We start from the raw sequence: 13,854 nt of genomic DNA, 5'->3' as shown, positions 1-13,854 counted from the left end.
GACGATCAGAGTTTCTATCATCATGACATGTAATGAATCAAAGCCTTTTGTATTGTCAAATTAGGCACAGAACATTCTTGCCATCAAGGAATATTTGCAAGGATGTGAAACCAAAATTAAGACCAAACCAAACAAGCTCATGAAGTCAATGCAGCATTAAATCGTCGAGGAAGAAATAGCAAACACATATAATGACCTACGGAGGCATGACAAGGACATTCAACATGGATCAATAATTAACTAACCAGTGTTACCACTCTCCGATCTTATCCTGGATTAGATAGTCAATTCCAACACGTTTCTCTTCTTCCTCTAGGCTTAGAAGACAAGTAGGAGGGCCTTTTCACAGTATTGCAAAGCAATCACTTTGAGCTGATGTCTTCAGTAGTCAAATAAAGCCACCTCCCCCAGTTCCTCCCTCTTTCCTTCTCCCCGGCTAAAATTAATCAAATGGGCCCAAGATGCCTTTTTTCCGTCCGCTTTCAACCTCACGAGCAATTCAAATACCTCTCGCCTCTCCCTCCCATGGTCTAGCCAAAGCCTCGTGCTATCGGAATTCTAAATATCGGTCCGCAGCATCCTCTTATTAGAAGAGGAAGGCACCATGGTCCCTTGTATAGAACAAGCCTTCGACGCACCACTGTCCCCCTCCTCTTCGTCCTCTTGTTCTTCTATGGTGAGCAAGGATGAAGCCTCCCAAGGCCACCTTCCGCTGAATGAGAATGACTCCCAAGACATGGTCATCTTCGAGGTTCTTCGAGAGGCGTCGGCGATGGGCACCGCCGTCGCCGCGCCGAAGTCCCCTGCAGCGGCGGCAGGCGATGCGGGATCCATCCGGAAGTGCGTCGAGCCAACCGGGCGCGTAGGGAAGAAGCACTACCGGGGAGTGAGGCGGCGGCCGTGGGGGAAATTTGCGGCGGAGATTCGCGACTCTGCGCGGCACGGCGCACGCCTGTGGCTCGGGACATTCGAGACGGCGGAAGAGGCGGCCATGGCGTATGACCGCGCCGCTTTCCGGATGCGGGGAGCCAGAGCGATGCTGAATTTCCCGCCCGCGGTCGCGATGAGCGGCGGCGGTGGCGGCGGTGTGGCGGCGCCGGGCAGGGGTGGTGCGGTCGAGCTTCAGGATTTGGGGCCGGACTACTTGGAGAGATTGCTTCGGGCTTCTGAAGTGGGCGAGGATGCAAGGAGCGCTCCCGGTCGGCAATTCAATACCGTTTGATGTCCCGATGAGGCCTAGTGATTGGGGGGGAATTTGTGATATCAGGATAAAGATTGGAGTCTGGAGAGAACTTTGCCAGGCTAGGATGGAGAGAAGTTCTTATCAAGCTATGTAATAGAAAATGTTAGGCTTTCATAATGGAAAATGCTAAAGATCACCTATAGATCATCGTTCGTCGGTCCAAAATAGTAACTGGTGATTGAGTGAGTGTTTGGCATGTCCCAACCTGTACCATGGTCTCGCTATGTACTGCACCACTTCCAATTGCCACGTCAGTCTAGTAAATTGAACGGTGATTGATAGTAGTTTTTTTTTTTTAATTGATACATATGGTATTTTTAGTAATTTGAGAGTCTTTAGATACATCATTTTATGTACTCAGTGCAAGTTGTACTTAGCTTATAATAAAGAGGTTGATTAACAATGTGAACTAACCACTAGCATAAGATGGAATATAGATCAAACGGATAGAAACTAGAAAAAAAAGAGAGGACAAACTACCACACAACAAAGAGGACTAGAACCCGTCTCACACCTGTTGAAGGGACTTTAATAGTTTGGAACATTTGGGTTTCCTTTCTGCTTCGGCAGTATTCCGCACAGTGTTTTTACCTGAAAGCTCCTACGAATTTTCTCAAGGTTAATTTTGACGGGTCTGTCTTGGATGGAGATACATGTGGTGGTGCAGGTTTTGTTATTCGGAACCCGTCTACCAGGATTGTGGCAGCAAGGGGCAGTCAACTCTTTGACGTATCAGTTTCGGGTGCGAAGCTACGAGCCACTTGGGCGGGCCTTTGTCACGCTCAGTGTGTCTTGCGGGTTAGTTTCATTGTCCTGAAGGAGGATTTGACCACTGTCATCAGTTGGATTCGGAGGGCTTAGGGGCAACGGTTGCGTCCACCCTTTGCTGTGAAACATCTGAGCTATGGTGAGGGATGGCGGGGCCTTTCAGGCAAAGCATGTGTTCCGTGAAACTAATGGAATTGTGGTTTGGATTGCTGCTTATATAGCCAGCCACTCCGATAGCACTTAGTGGGCCGGTGATGAGGAGTTGCCTTTGGCACTTCGAGGTATTTTGTTTTTCGACTTTATTGGATGCATCAGTACTCGTCCGATATGACCCATCCGCTTAAAAAAAAAAAAAAAAAAAAAAGGAAGAAGAGGACCGGAACCTACTATTAACCATATAATATATGGCCTGCCCGTATCATCTGTTGATGCTCGGGATTGCATTCTAATGCAAAGATCACAATGACATCGCAAGTATAGAAGAACCAAATCTTATCATACGGGCAATGCTAAATCTATCACAAGCAGTCATGCCCAAACAATGTTAAACCACTTGAAACATTGCCTGCAAGTGGTTTAACCACCGAGGCAAGTTAACTTTACCCCAGTCATAACTAGTTTTGTGCTAACTGCTAATTTTTTTTTTCTAAGAATTTCTTGCAACAATTTGCATCCATTTGCTTAACAATCAAGAGGTTTTGGGTTCAAGTGCTAGATGGAGGATCCCTTGGTATTTGGGTTTGGTCGGTTATATTGTAAGTAGGTCTTCCTCTCTTTCTCTTAAAGAAAATTGGTCGTATGTAATAGTTTTTCGTTACATCACTACTCTTCTCGAACTCTTATGGCGATACATGTTTAATCTTGGTGAAGTAAAGGTCCTATGAAAGGGTTAAGCAGTATCTTTTAAAGGAAAAATTTAGAATATTATGGCTTTTTGGAAAACAAACTTTTAGCAAACAATAACAATTTCGTTAGAAGGAATTGGCCTTGCTCTCTTCCACATTTGATGGATAACCCAACTATAGGAATGGGCTTCTTATCTCAAGAGTTATTTGGCAGAGGATTATTCATATTTTATGTCTAAAATTAAATTTTGCGAATAACTAGATCTTATCTTTCTATTTTGGAGCACTAAGGGCTCGTTTGGGTCGCGGAAAAAGAAGGGGGAAAGTGTGGTCAATGTAAAAGTAATGAGATGCCTCTTATTTGGTTGGAGTTTTCAAAGGAGAGAGAAGGGAAAGTTGTATTCCCATGGGAATATGATTCCCACATTTTCCATGGAAAAGTCTTTCCCATGAGGTGGGAATCACTCCATTTTTATTTTTTTCAAAAAGTCCCTTCAGTATTAAAAAAGCATTAAAGAGGCATTAAAAACCTAATTTTTATTAAGGGCATAATAGGAATTATACATAACTTTCCTAGAAAAGTGGATCACCAACCAAACATAAGCACTTTGTAAATTTGTCACTTTCCCATAATCAACCAAATATGCCAAAAGTACTTTCTTAAGCATCCTCTTTCTAGAAATTTGTTTCCCAGGAATCATATTCCTATGAGGAAAAATACTTCCCGCGAACCAAACGAGCTCTAAGAGAATCCCAAGGTAGGTGGGTTTGTTCTGCTAATGGGAAGGAATAAAAGTAAGAGCTTCTTCAAAATGGATTTATACTTTGGATGAGGATATCATTAAAAAAATTAATTTCTAATCGAGACACATTTTGCCTGAAGAGTCTCTAGATTGTATCAACTTGACTTGAACTAGTGGCTATACCTCCTCCATGCCTACCAACCATAAATTTTGCAGTCGAATTTTGGATGGCGCATCCTCAGTTATTAGAATCTAAATAATTTTACTATAGATTTTTTTTCTTTTATTTTTAAAAAAATATAGAAGGATGCAATGCTTTATTTCATATTTTAATAAGAGGAGTCCATTGATGCAACATGGACCACTTGAAAGCGGGGCCTCCCCTTACTGCCTCCAATAGAAACCTCGTTGCAAGTGAAGCGTTGCACATCTAGTGCGACGAACAACAGCTGGAACAAAAAGACCAGCCGTCAACGGTTCGGTCCGGCGGTCCGCAAAATGGGAACGAGAAGCCTCCTCTCCCTCGTTCCCGCCTGCCTCCTCCTCGTCTCCTCCCTCGTCGCCTCCTCTCCTCTTCTCGGCGTCTCCCCTCAAGGTAAACCCGTCTCCCTGTTTCGAACTATCCGACCGTCCGTTTCTGATCCGACGCACTTTTTTTTTCCCCCCATTTTTCAATTCGTTTGACCGATTTCTATATAAACAATTGGGAAATTGTAGACGAGTTGTATTTCGCGGTCGCGGGGGCGGTGATCGCGTGCAAGGATGGGTCGAGAACCTTCTCGAAGGATCGTCTCAACGACGGCTACTGCGATTGTCCCGACGGAACCGACGAACCCGGTGAGAGCTAAAACCCCCCCAAAACCCCTAATCCTAAGTTTTCATTTCATGTGGTGTCGAGAAGCCTTGAACCGATCTTTTTTTCTTTTCTTTTTTTTCCTGTTCGAGGTAATTAGGAATTGGAGATAACAAGTTATTTTTTGTGATTCATGAGTGAAATGCTTAATGCATGCAAGAATTATATGGGCCAATTTAGGTTGAAATAAAAGGCGCAATTATTGATGCCCATCTTTGGTGTTTTCATTTAGAAATTCTTGTATTTCCATATTTATCATAGCTTTTTGGTGTTTCAAACTTGAAAGTACTACTTGTCAGTTCCATCTCACTATTGTGCATGCGCCTGGTATGGACCTTGAGATTCTGTCATCCTTGAATGTTCCATTTGCTCGTGTCTTCATTATATCACTACCTTACGTCGCGAAGAAGCTTGGTTTGTTGATATCAAGTAGGTAGGGTTACTTGCAAACTCAATTAGCTTTGGTGAGTGCTCATGTAAAAGATTCTTGATTCTACTAGAAGTCTTCCCTAATTGATCTAGTGAAAAAAGTTGGTTGCTTGTTACTTGGCTTTCTAAAGATATATGGGGTTAAGGGAGATTTTACGTTGACCTTGCTGATATGGTTGACCATTTGGCATGTAGTTATAACACCGGATGGTGTCGGTTGTTTAGTGCAATTAAGAGAATTTATTTGATTAAAGAAGGTCGCTTATGTTTGCTTTCATCAGAGAGACAACTCTTTTGGATTGATATGCAACTTGGAATGGAGAACCCTCCTGCCAAGTTGATTCATCAATAGTGAATGGGTTGTCTACTTACAACCCTTTCTAGGGGATATGAAGTGGGCCGCAATTGTTGCAAGCTTGGTGATGTTAAGTTTTTGAATTATTTATTTATTGTCGATTTTTATTGCAACAGTGTTTTGGCCTTTATGTTAAGTTATGGCCACATACTTTTTTGGATATTACCTCATGCACGGCACTTATTTGTAATTTCATATCCCCTCGCATATTTAAGCCATTAGAAAGTTATCAAAAAGTTATGATGTCAAGGCTCACTAAAAGGTAGCCCAGATCTTATAGTCCAATGAGCCATTGAACAGTCATCTAGAATAGTCGAAAGGTAATGCTGCTACTAGGACTAATGTTACATAGCTTTGTCACGAATCCAAATCCTGATTCACCCAGCAAAGTTCCTCTCGAGGAAGGGGGCATATACATGCGGCAATTTACCTCTTATGAAGATCACTTGGGTGCTAAATTGCTTAAGTGGTTTCTTGAGGGGGATACGTCTCCTTTGTCATGGTCATTTCAGTAAGTCATCTATTCAAAGGCAAACAACACTGAATTTTGTGTTTCATTATGAACTCTACTGATACAATCAGTGACTTCTTTTGCATGAGTGCAACCTTGTGAAAAAGGAAAACACATGCAATCTAGGACAAATGGGTACCACCTTTCTTGGGAAAATCTAATTTTATTGTTACCAAACAAAGGGCTTTTTTTGATTAGTAGTGCTGGTGCTACCAAAGTACATAGTTTGTGGAAGTAAACCTGCTTGTGTTTTATATCTTTCGGATCAGGTATTAATAATGCCAAATCCATGAAGAAAGAGAAATTCTGTATTGAACATTTTTTAATAAAAAATGCTGATAAAAATAAAGGATCTAAATGAGTTAAAAAATCTGTCTATTAGTTGCATCACCTTCGAAACTAAAGTCTTTTTTTTTTTTGTTATTGCTAGAAAGTGGCCATAACCTCTCTTGACTTTCTGTTGCATCCACTGACTGAATGCATTTGCTCTATCTTGTTATGTGCTGCAGGAACTCCTGCTTGCCCTCAAAGCAAATTCTATTGTAGGAACGTAGGAGATTCATCTCATTTCTTGTTTTCATCACGGGTTAATGATCACATCTGTGGTAAGTAATGTGTGTGAAGGTCTTTTGTGTAAACATTATTCCTATAGGAGAGCTATGATGCTGCCTTCTTATATTCATTGCTTGTTAACATAATATGTGACTGCTTTCCATTTTGTTGGCATTTTGCTTTTGATTTTCCATTTTCTGATCAATATCAGATAATTCGTTTATTTCTAGATTGCTGTGATGGAAGTGATGAATATGACACTGGTCTGAACTGTCCAAACACATGCCTCAAAGATCAGAATGTTTCTGAAAATAGAATTGTCAACCATGATGCAGAAGCAATGAAAATCAACAATGGTAGCAGACAAGAAAGAAAATATAGAGTTGATTTGGAGGACTTGGTCCAAAAGAAAGGTAAAACTGTAAGCATTAATGATGGAATTTAATGTGGTAAAAAATGGCTATAATATTTAATTGGTCGTGGTTATTTATTCACAGGATTGAAAATACTTATAATGATACAAATGGTTTCTGCAATGTGTATAATGGCCTTTTGCCTGTTCTATTGGCGCACTAGATCTCGAAGGAGACGCTATTTGAGGAGGAATTAGTAGGCCTACAAATTCAATTGTCTCTGCTGTGTTTTAAGCTATTTATGGTGTTCTTCTTTTTTTATATCTCACATATACAGAAAAATATTTGTAAATTCTATTAAGGTGTCTGTAAAATATTGGACTCTCTTATGAATCACATATCACTTCTGAAACTGTTCTTGGACATGGTGGCAACACATTGTTAGCTCTTAATGTAATGTGGAGTTTGGCCCTTTTAGTAGTACCCAGTTGTGAAATGGTGTTACAAAGTAGTAGATGAAATAGAATATGATGTCAAGTTGAAAGGCATCTCCAATTTTGGGATATAAAAGCATCAGATTGTAATAGGAAGTATCATATCATAATTTATATAAGACAGGTTGTAAGAACAAAGATTTCAGGAGCGTTGAAGACAACAAACATGCATTTCATCTTTTAACTGTTCTTCAGATGGTTATGATGCATGAAAAAGCAAAACACAATATCGGAAACATTCTTGAACATTCGACTGCATCATCTTAATACAGAAATATCCTGCTGAGCATAGGCACTTGTATGAGCATAGGCACTTGTATTTCTTATTCGTCATCCGTAATTGATTATCATCCAATTGTTACAAAGCAGCTAATTAGGGATATCAATTTTTCACTTAGGCAAGTTCAAACTGGGTTTTACCTAAGATCTCTATTATCTCTCAAGCCTATGTTGAGACAATTTCCTCGGATCCAAAAATGGCTTGTTAAAACAGGTTTGATCCCTTCAAATTTAGGATGATCGAGCCCATGGATGCCAAAATGTGAAACTTATCCTGTTTCCACATATCTATAGATCACTCTCATATGCCCTAAGACTTAAAGCTTGCCAGAATTCAGTAGAAGTTACACTTTCGTGCACATCATATATTATTAATGCTGGATGATGCCTTGGTGGGCATGGGGTGGAAAGACCATAGAGCCATATATGCTTTTTTATAGAATAACAGACATTTAAGACAGACTCTTCTCATGATTGTTCTATGTTTAAGTAAAAGTCCTTTTTTTTTTCTTCTTTTTCTTTATCAGTGAGAACCTTCCCATATCCCCATGCCCTCCCAATAACACAGACCTACACCAACCCCACCCCAAGGAAAAGAAACCAGGAGTTTATTTGTCCAACTTGATTTGCAGAAATTTGAGTAGGTGTGCCTTGAAACAATCCACATTAGTCATTCATTTCAGATCAGTGACTTTTACTGTAATTAGATTTTCATCTCCTTATTCTAAAATGAATTTTTGTATCAACATTGAAGAGCTGTAATCCTTGACTCATTTTCTTGACTGAATTGAACTTAGTTGAGTGAGTGGCTCTGTTGTCTGAGCCGGGGCAACTTGATTTTGACCTGGAGCTTCATACATTTATTTGTAAATCAAATTGTCCTAACTTTGCATTCTGAAACCATGTAGTATTTGTCCTAAAATAGAATAGTTGAAAACTTTGAATCAATAAGAATAGGCTTGTGTAATTTGTGGGCATTTTGCACTTCCAGGAATACTGTTCTTCTTCTCCTTGTCGTTGTTATGTGTGGATTGGAGGATAAAGAACACATTTTGATTGTATTATTGGACTGTTAAACCAGTGTGCTAGCCAAAAGTGTTTTCCTTATTCTCTGTGGATTACGTTACAAGCATCTCCCACCAGTTAAAATTTACAAGAAGAAAAGTAAAAGATATCACAAGCATAAAAAGCTCATTTTGGTTGCATCATTGGACTGTTAACCAGTGTACTAGCCAAAAGTGGTTTCTTTTAATTGGTTGAGAGCCTTATGTGATCCGGCGATCTGGTGCAACTTGTCATGAGCAGATATGATGCTACCGATTGAACATTTGCAAATCAAAAGCATTCAAAGTTCAGGATATCATTATTATTTATGATATAATTTTAACTTGAAAAGAAGAAAAAAAGGAAGAGACGAGGATATGTAAGAGAAAGTATAATTTTAACCAGTTTTTTATGTTAATACCTCTGAACATTCTTTATTTAAACATTGAAGAAGTATTAAAAAGGTATTGTTTGTTGAGATCTTTCAATATATATGTTTCTCATCTAAACATTTGATAACTCAAGAATCTAAGAAAAGTAATATTTTGCAAACTTGTTTGAATAGTTAGATCCTTGACCAATCTCTAACAAGAATAAATACTCACTTCTAACATTAAAGAGGGATCAAACTCATGTTGGAAGCATGGTTTTAAAAATTGTAGGAATGGATTAGTACCTTAATATTCTAGTGTGAAACGAGCACCAGTACGGGTGATGAGATGCCGAAACAACTATGTTGGTATGTAATGGTTGTACTGGTATGTGCCAGTCTATTCCAGTGCATGCTGGCGGTTTCGTACCGACATATTTGGCACCGGTGTTTAAAACCTTTGTTGGAAGAGTTCAATCTTCTTCCATCTTTACAAGTGGCTGCCAGAAAAGTTATAGGCTTTCAAGAGGCATATCCAACTCGGATACATATCCGATATTGATTTTTGGAGCTGGACATGAGTATCCAGGCAATGTAGAAGGTAACTTGTTTTATTTCTGGCAAATTTGTTTCAACTTTTTGATTATGGATATGGTTTATTAATGAAGCATGATGAAATTGAGGGCAAGCTGGCAGCGTCATTCGAAGTTTATGTGAACATCGACTTTGATATGGACATAATGTGAACAGAATATGCTAGGTCTTGAAGAAACCTAAGTCATCTCAGCTATTGTGTCAGGCTTGCATCAATTTTCTAGGGGGAAAAGTCTGTGTTATTTATTCACATCTGCAGAGGTATTTCTAATTATTTATCAGAAAGCAAGACTGTGGTATTGCAATTGCATCTCTTTACTTTTTGGTTTTAAATTTCTTGAAGAATCTTTCTTAAATTGTGCACTATAGGAAAAATGATATTAGCACAATGTTGATCCGGCATGAGCATTATAAATTCCTGCCTATTGTTTGCATAGAAGGGAGTTCTATTTGCTATCGATTTTCTTTATGAGGAAGTCCTTTTCTGCAACAAATGGTCTTTCTATTCCTCATACGTAACAAAGGTCGATCCTGTTTAATTTCTTTGGATTAGTCTGTTGAAACTCCTTGACTTTAAAATTGCTTGCCAAATAATTAGTAATAAGCACAAATTGAAGGTGGTGAAATGGCAATGCAAAGGATTGTTTGATGTATACACCAATTATAGTCCCTTATATAATCATGTGTATAGTTTGCTATTGTTTAAATGCTTCTAGTTTCTTTCCTGTTATCTGTTTATCAGCAGCTTGCATATATGAAATATATCGAGTGTTATTAGTAATCAAGCATCGTAATTAAACTGATCCGGCATCCTGAAGCATTATGTGGAAACCCTGTTATCAAATCTTTGCATTGTTAAACATAAACCCTGTTATCTGATCCTCTCTCTCCCACTCTCTCTTCCAATTTGCTCTCTTCCTTCCTGTTCATTACATATAGCAGTGATACTAAATTTGTGTTTTAAGGTGAAAGACCTAAAAAGGACCAGAGTAACTGACCAGACATGATTGATCACATTCCTGCTATCACACACCCATGTACAACTATCATTATAGCATAAGCCTGTTTTTTTTTTTTTTTAACTATAGAGTGGCAGGTTATCAAAGATACTGGTTCTCTATGTTTGGTGGAGTTCTGAGAACTACAATTCTCTATGCATATCATAAGGATATTAACTGCTATATGCTTAAGCACAAAAAGAGCAATAACACATGCTCGTTCCCTTCAAATCCTGCAGATTTTTATATACATCCTTTAAAGTAAAATATCTTGAAAACCTATGCTCACTTTTGGACAGTCCAGACAAAGGTTGAGCCTTGCTTCACAAGTTCATGTACATGACACAGCTGTTTATGAATTCTCATTCATTATCCTACCTACAATATTTGTGACTCTTGCTATGTATCACAAAGAAGACAATAAAGTTTCTAAATATTCGTTGCCAAGGTCTTGTAACTCCACAACATCCACCTGATTGCTGACCATCCCTTTGTTGCTGCTATTTCTCTTCCATGCTGGTGGTTCAGCTGGAACCTCGTCATAAATGCCCCATTCCCTTGTTCTCTTTCTTGGGCTATAATTTGTCTCAGTGCAGCCGTACACTGGGCAAGCAGGGCCACTCATGATGCATGCCAAGTCCTGTTCAAGGTGAGCATCTTCTGAAGCCTTGGCAACTGCCTCCATGGGGAAATTGAGGTGAGCTTGCGGTCCTCTCATTCGCAGAGCAGCTCTGTCATATGCAAGGGCAGCTTCTTCTGCAGTATTGAAAGTTCCGAGCCAAACCCTCATCCCTTTCCGTGAGGTGTCCCTTATCTCTGCTGCAAACTTTCCCCATGGTCGCCTTCTCACCCCTCTAAAATGCCTGGGAGTAACACTTTCTGCAGCTAATGTCTTTGATGTTGAAGATGAGCAGGCTTGGTATCCTGAATCAAGAGTAGCAGTTTCACAGCTATCTGAAGCTATAATTCCATTGAGCAGTTCATCCCAGATTTCAGCTCCCATAGATATCCATCTGCCAAGGCTGGGAAGCCTCTGTAGGACTGCCAGATTTCCTTCCCCTCCTTCCAGACGAGGCATTTCGTTCCATTCTCGGGAGTCTTCAGGCTTCTTGTTGGGTTCATCATTAGAACTGCAGCTCTCTGGGGCATTACCAGCGAAGAAACTAGCCCACACATTTTCCAGGAGCTTATCATTTGCTTCACACCTCTTCAATTCAATACTCATGGTGTTGGTGGAGATCTAGAAGAGCATGTTTTGGAATAAAACACAGCCAATTGGAGAAGGGAGGTTGGGAGTTTGGATTGCTGTGATGTTATATAGAGTTGCCAGCAGTTGAACAGCCCAAAGCTTTGGTTCAGCCAATGAACAAGAGAACCTGTAAGAAACTTGGGTTCCAAACTAAGGAACCCTTTTAATCTGTGTACGCGGGGACTCCACATCAGGTAATCATTATGCCAATAGGCGATGTTTATAAAATTATATGGTTGACTTCTATTGTTGTAGCATCCTCTCTTTTTTTTTCTGTTGTTACATGTTAGTCCTCCATGCTAGAAATCAGTATGAAGTATCTGGTATCTTTCTTGACGTGGGAAGGCTGTTAGGTTTTCTTTCAGTGTGTGATGGACTCACATCGAAACTAATCCTGATGGCTAAAGTTTGAAAGCTACAAAGGTACCTTCTCATCTTTTTGATATATGATTCTCTTCTTCCTGCATCAACAAGCTGCCTTTTGGAAATAGATAAAATGAGAGTCCGGGGGTTCATGAACAGTTCCATTTGGGTTACCTTCTCCTATGGGTGTATGCTGAATCCTTGTTTTTGAAGCATCTCAATGCTGCTATTCTCTCAGGATCTCTCTTCTACGTTCTTGGCTTTCGTTGTGACGAGTGTCCTATCCTACTATGCTTGGTTTTGAAGTGTATCATATTTGATAATATTATCTCTGGAGTAGGCAAAACCAAGGAATTGGAGAAACCTAGAATTTGTGGTCTTGCCTAATCCGATCATCTTTATTAATTCCAGACGAAGGAACACACAAGCGCTTCTTCACATTATTCAGCCATGACCATTGAGAAGGAATACTTGGCGCTTTGGCAATGGATATAATAATGCTGGTAGCAATAGATACGCATTCCGATTCAATGTATGAGGATGCCTTTAACAATGTACAACCCTTGAAATTTTTGTCCTCAGATCTTTCAAGAGCCAGAGGGAATGTTTGGTGGTTCGGCGTTTAGATTTGGATATTAACTTGTTAATTTTCAAAACTTTGCTTGTTTTCTTGGCAAGAGGAAGTCCAAGGTCGAGGAAGTACAAGGTTGTGAGATGAGGAAGGAAGCCTTGTACTAAGTTAGCACCATCGGTTTTGCATAATTATTGTTAAACTAAATTGCATTTTGCTCTCCCCTTATATCGGCCATTTTAGTGTATTAAAGTCACTGGTTCAATTGTTGTTGATTAAAGTTTCCATTTTGTAGGTTGAAAGTTAAAACTAAAAATTGAATCGTATCCTGGTTAGCAACATAAATGGTAGCAATCTGTGTTACATTCTAATTTAGATATCTTCACTTATCATCCTCCGTCCGTTTGCCTTATCTTCTTACTAGTTTTTTTTTTTAAAAAAAACATTTTCATTTTCATGAAGTATTTTTTTTTTCTTTTTCGTCCAAAAATATTTTTTTTAAACATAAAATGAGAAGGTTTTAATTCTTTTATCTTTTATTAGATCTAAACCTAGACTCAATCTATAATGGACCTAAATAGGTCTAGTTCATGCTTGACCTGGTTTGCACCAGCTTGAACCAATCTGGTTAGCCAATAGGTCAAGTCTGGATCTAAAATCATGATTTGAAAGAAAATTTGGTTGGGGTCCAGATCTTCTGGCTAGCCTAAGCCTAGTGTGGTTGGAGCCCTACTATAAGTAGCCTTAGTTGGCAAGTCACAATGCCCAAGCAACCTCTCAACGTCTATGCCCTCGGTCACGAAGCGTGAAGCTAACAAAAACAATAGAGGTAAAACCACGTACAACAAATCATAGTGGACCCCATCGTTTCCATCCCCACGGAGAAGGCCTCAAAAAACCGAACCAAAGGCCTTGTCCTAGGGTCCAAATATACAGAGCCTGGTCCGTGGTCAACAAGCCCATCTTATGACTCTTTTGGTTTCCAGAAAAAAAAAAAAAGAGAAATGCTTCATATTTTATCAATTTTTTTTGGTACTGCGGTAGCTCACGTTAGCCTGACACCCTCATCATCGATTTTTTTTTAAAAAATAAAAAGATAGCTTTCATATTAAAATAAGAACCTCACGTATTTTATGAAAAAAACTATGTAGGATATGAGAAAGTTCAATTTCACCAGCTAAGTGCTAATTTTTTTTCTTTCAAAAATACCTATAAGCTTTGAGATAGAATGGGGTAAATT

General features: G+C 39.3%; 3 protein-coding genes across 3 annotated transcripts; 2 read left to right on the top strand and 1 right to left on the bottom strand.

Annotated features, from left to right (window-relative positions):
• The first annotated feature begins 424 nt into the window (after nucleotides 1-424).
• Nucleotides 425-1,540, top strand: LOC103713218 (pathogenesis-related genes transcriptional activator PTI5-like). The gene has a single exon (XM_008800067.6). It carries the CDS (start codon nucleotides 605-607, stop codon nucleotides 1,220-1,222), a length of 618 nt encoding a protein of 205 aa, XP_008798289.5. The 5' UTR covers nucleotides 425-604; the 3' UTR covers nucleotides 1,223-1,540.
• A 2,497-nt stretch (nucleotides 1,541-4,037) lies between these two features.
• Nucleotides 4,038-11,926, top strand: LOC103713219 (kinase C substrate, heavy chain-like protein). The gene is made up of 5 exons (XM_088704731.1): nucleotides 4,038-4,194; nucleotides 4,317-4,436; nucleotides 6,257-6,352; nucleotides 6,530-6,712; nucleotides 6,797-11,926. Exons 1-5 carry the CDS (start codon nucleotides 4,098-4,100, stop codon nucleotides 6,907-6,909), a joined length of 609 nt encoding a protein of 202 aa, XP_088560857.1. The 5' UTR covers nucleotides 4,038-4,097; the 3' UTR covers nucleotides 6,910-11,926.
• Nucleotides 10,838-11,656, bottom strand: LOC103713220 (ethylene-response factor C3). The gene has a single exon (XM_008800071.5). It carries the CDS (start codon nucleotides 11,654-11,656, stop codon nucleotides 10,838-10,840), a length of 819 nt encoding a protein of 272 aa, XP_008798293.3.
• Nucleotides 11,927-13,854: the final 1,928 nt, after the last annotated feature.

This window comes from Phoenix dactylifera, chromosome 9 (genome assembly GCF_051530095.1).
Source record: "Phoenix dactylifera cultivar Ajwa chromosome 9, Ajwa_hap1_PhDact_Kaust_v1.1, whole genome shotgun sequence".
NCBI classification, from domain to species: Eukaryota; Viridiplantae; Streptophyta; class Magnoliopsida; order Arecales; family Arecaceae; genus Phoenix; species Phoenix dactylifera.
This window is presented reverse-complemented; position numbering and strand designations above follow the sequence as displayed.

Bases quoted from the DNA above. Each gene is read 5' to 3' on its own strand.
- LOC103713218 (XM_008800067.6), top strand. From the start codon at position 605: ATGGTCCCTTGTATAGAACAAGCCTTCGACGCACCACTGTCCCCCTCC.
- LOC103713220 (XM_008800071.5), bottom strand. From the start codon at position 11,656: ATGAGTATTGAATTGAAGAGGTGTGAAGCAAATGATAAGCTCCTGGAA.
- LOC103713219 (XM_088704731.1), top strand. From the start codon at position 4,098: ATGGGAACGAGAAGCCTCCTCTCCCTCGTTCCCGCCTGCCTCCTCCTC. The intron at 6,353-6,529 runs GTAAGTAATGTG...GTTTATTTCTAG, and splicing joins GGTTAATGATCACATCTGTG to ATTGCTGTGATGGAAGTGAT. The intron at 6,713-6,796 runs GTAAAACTGTAA...ATTTATTCACAG, and splicing joins GGACTTGGTCCAAAAGAAAG to GATTGAAAATACTTATAATG.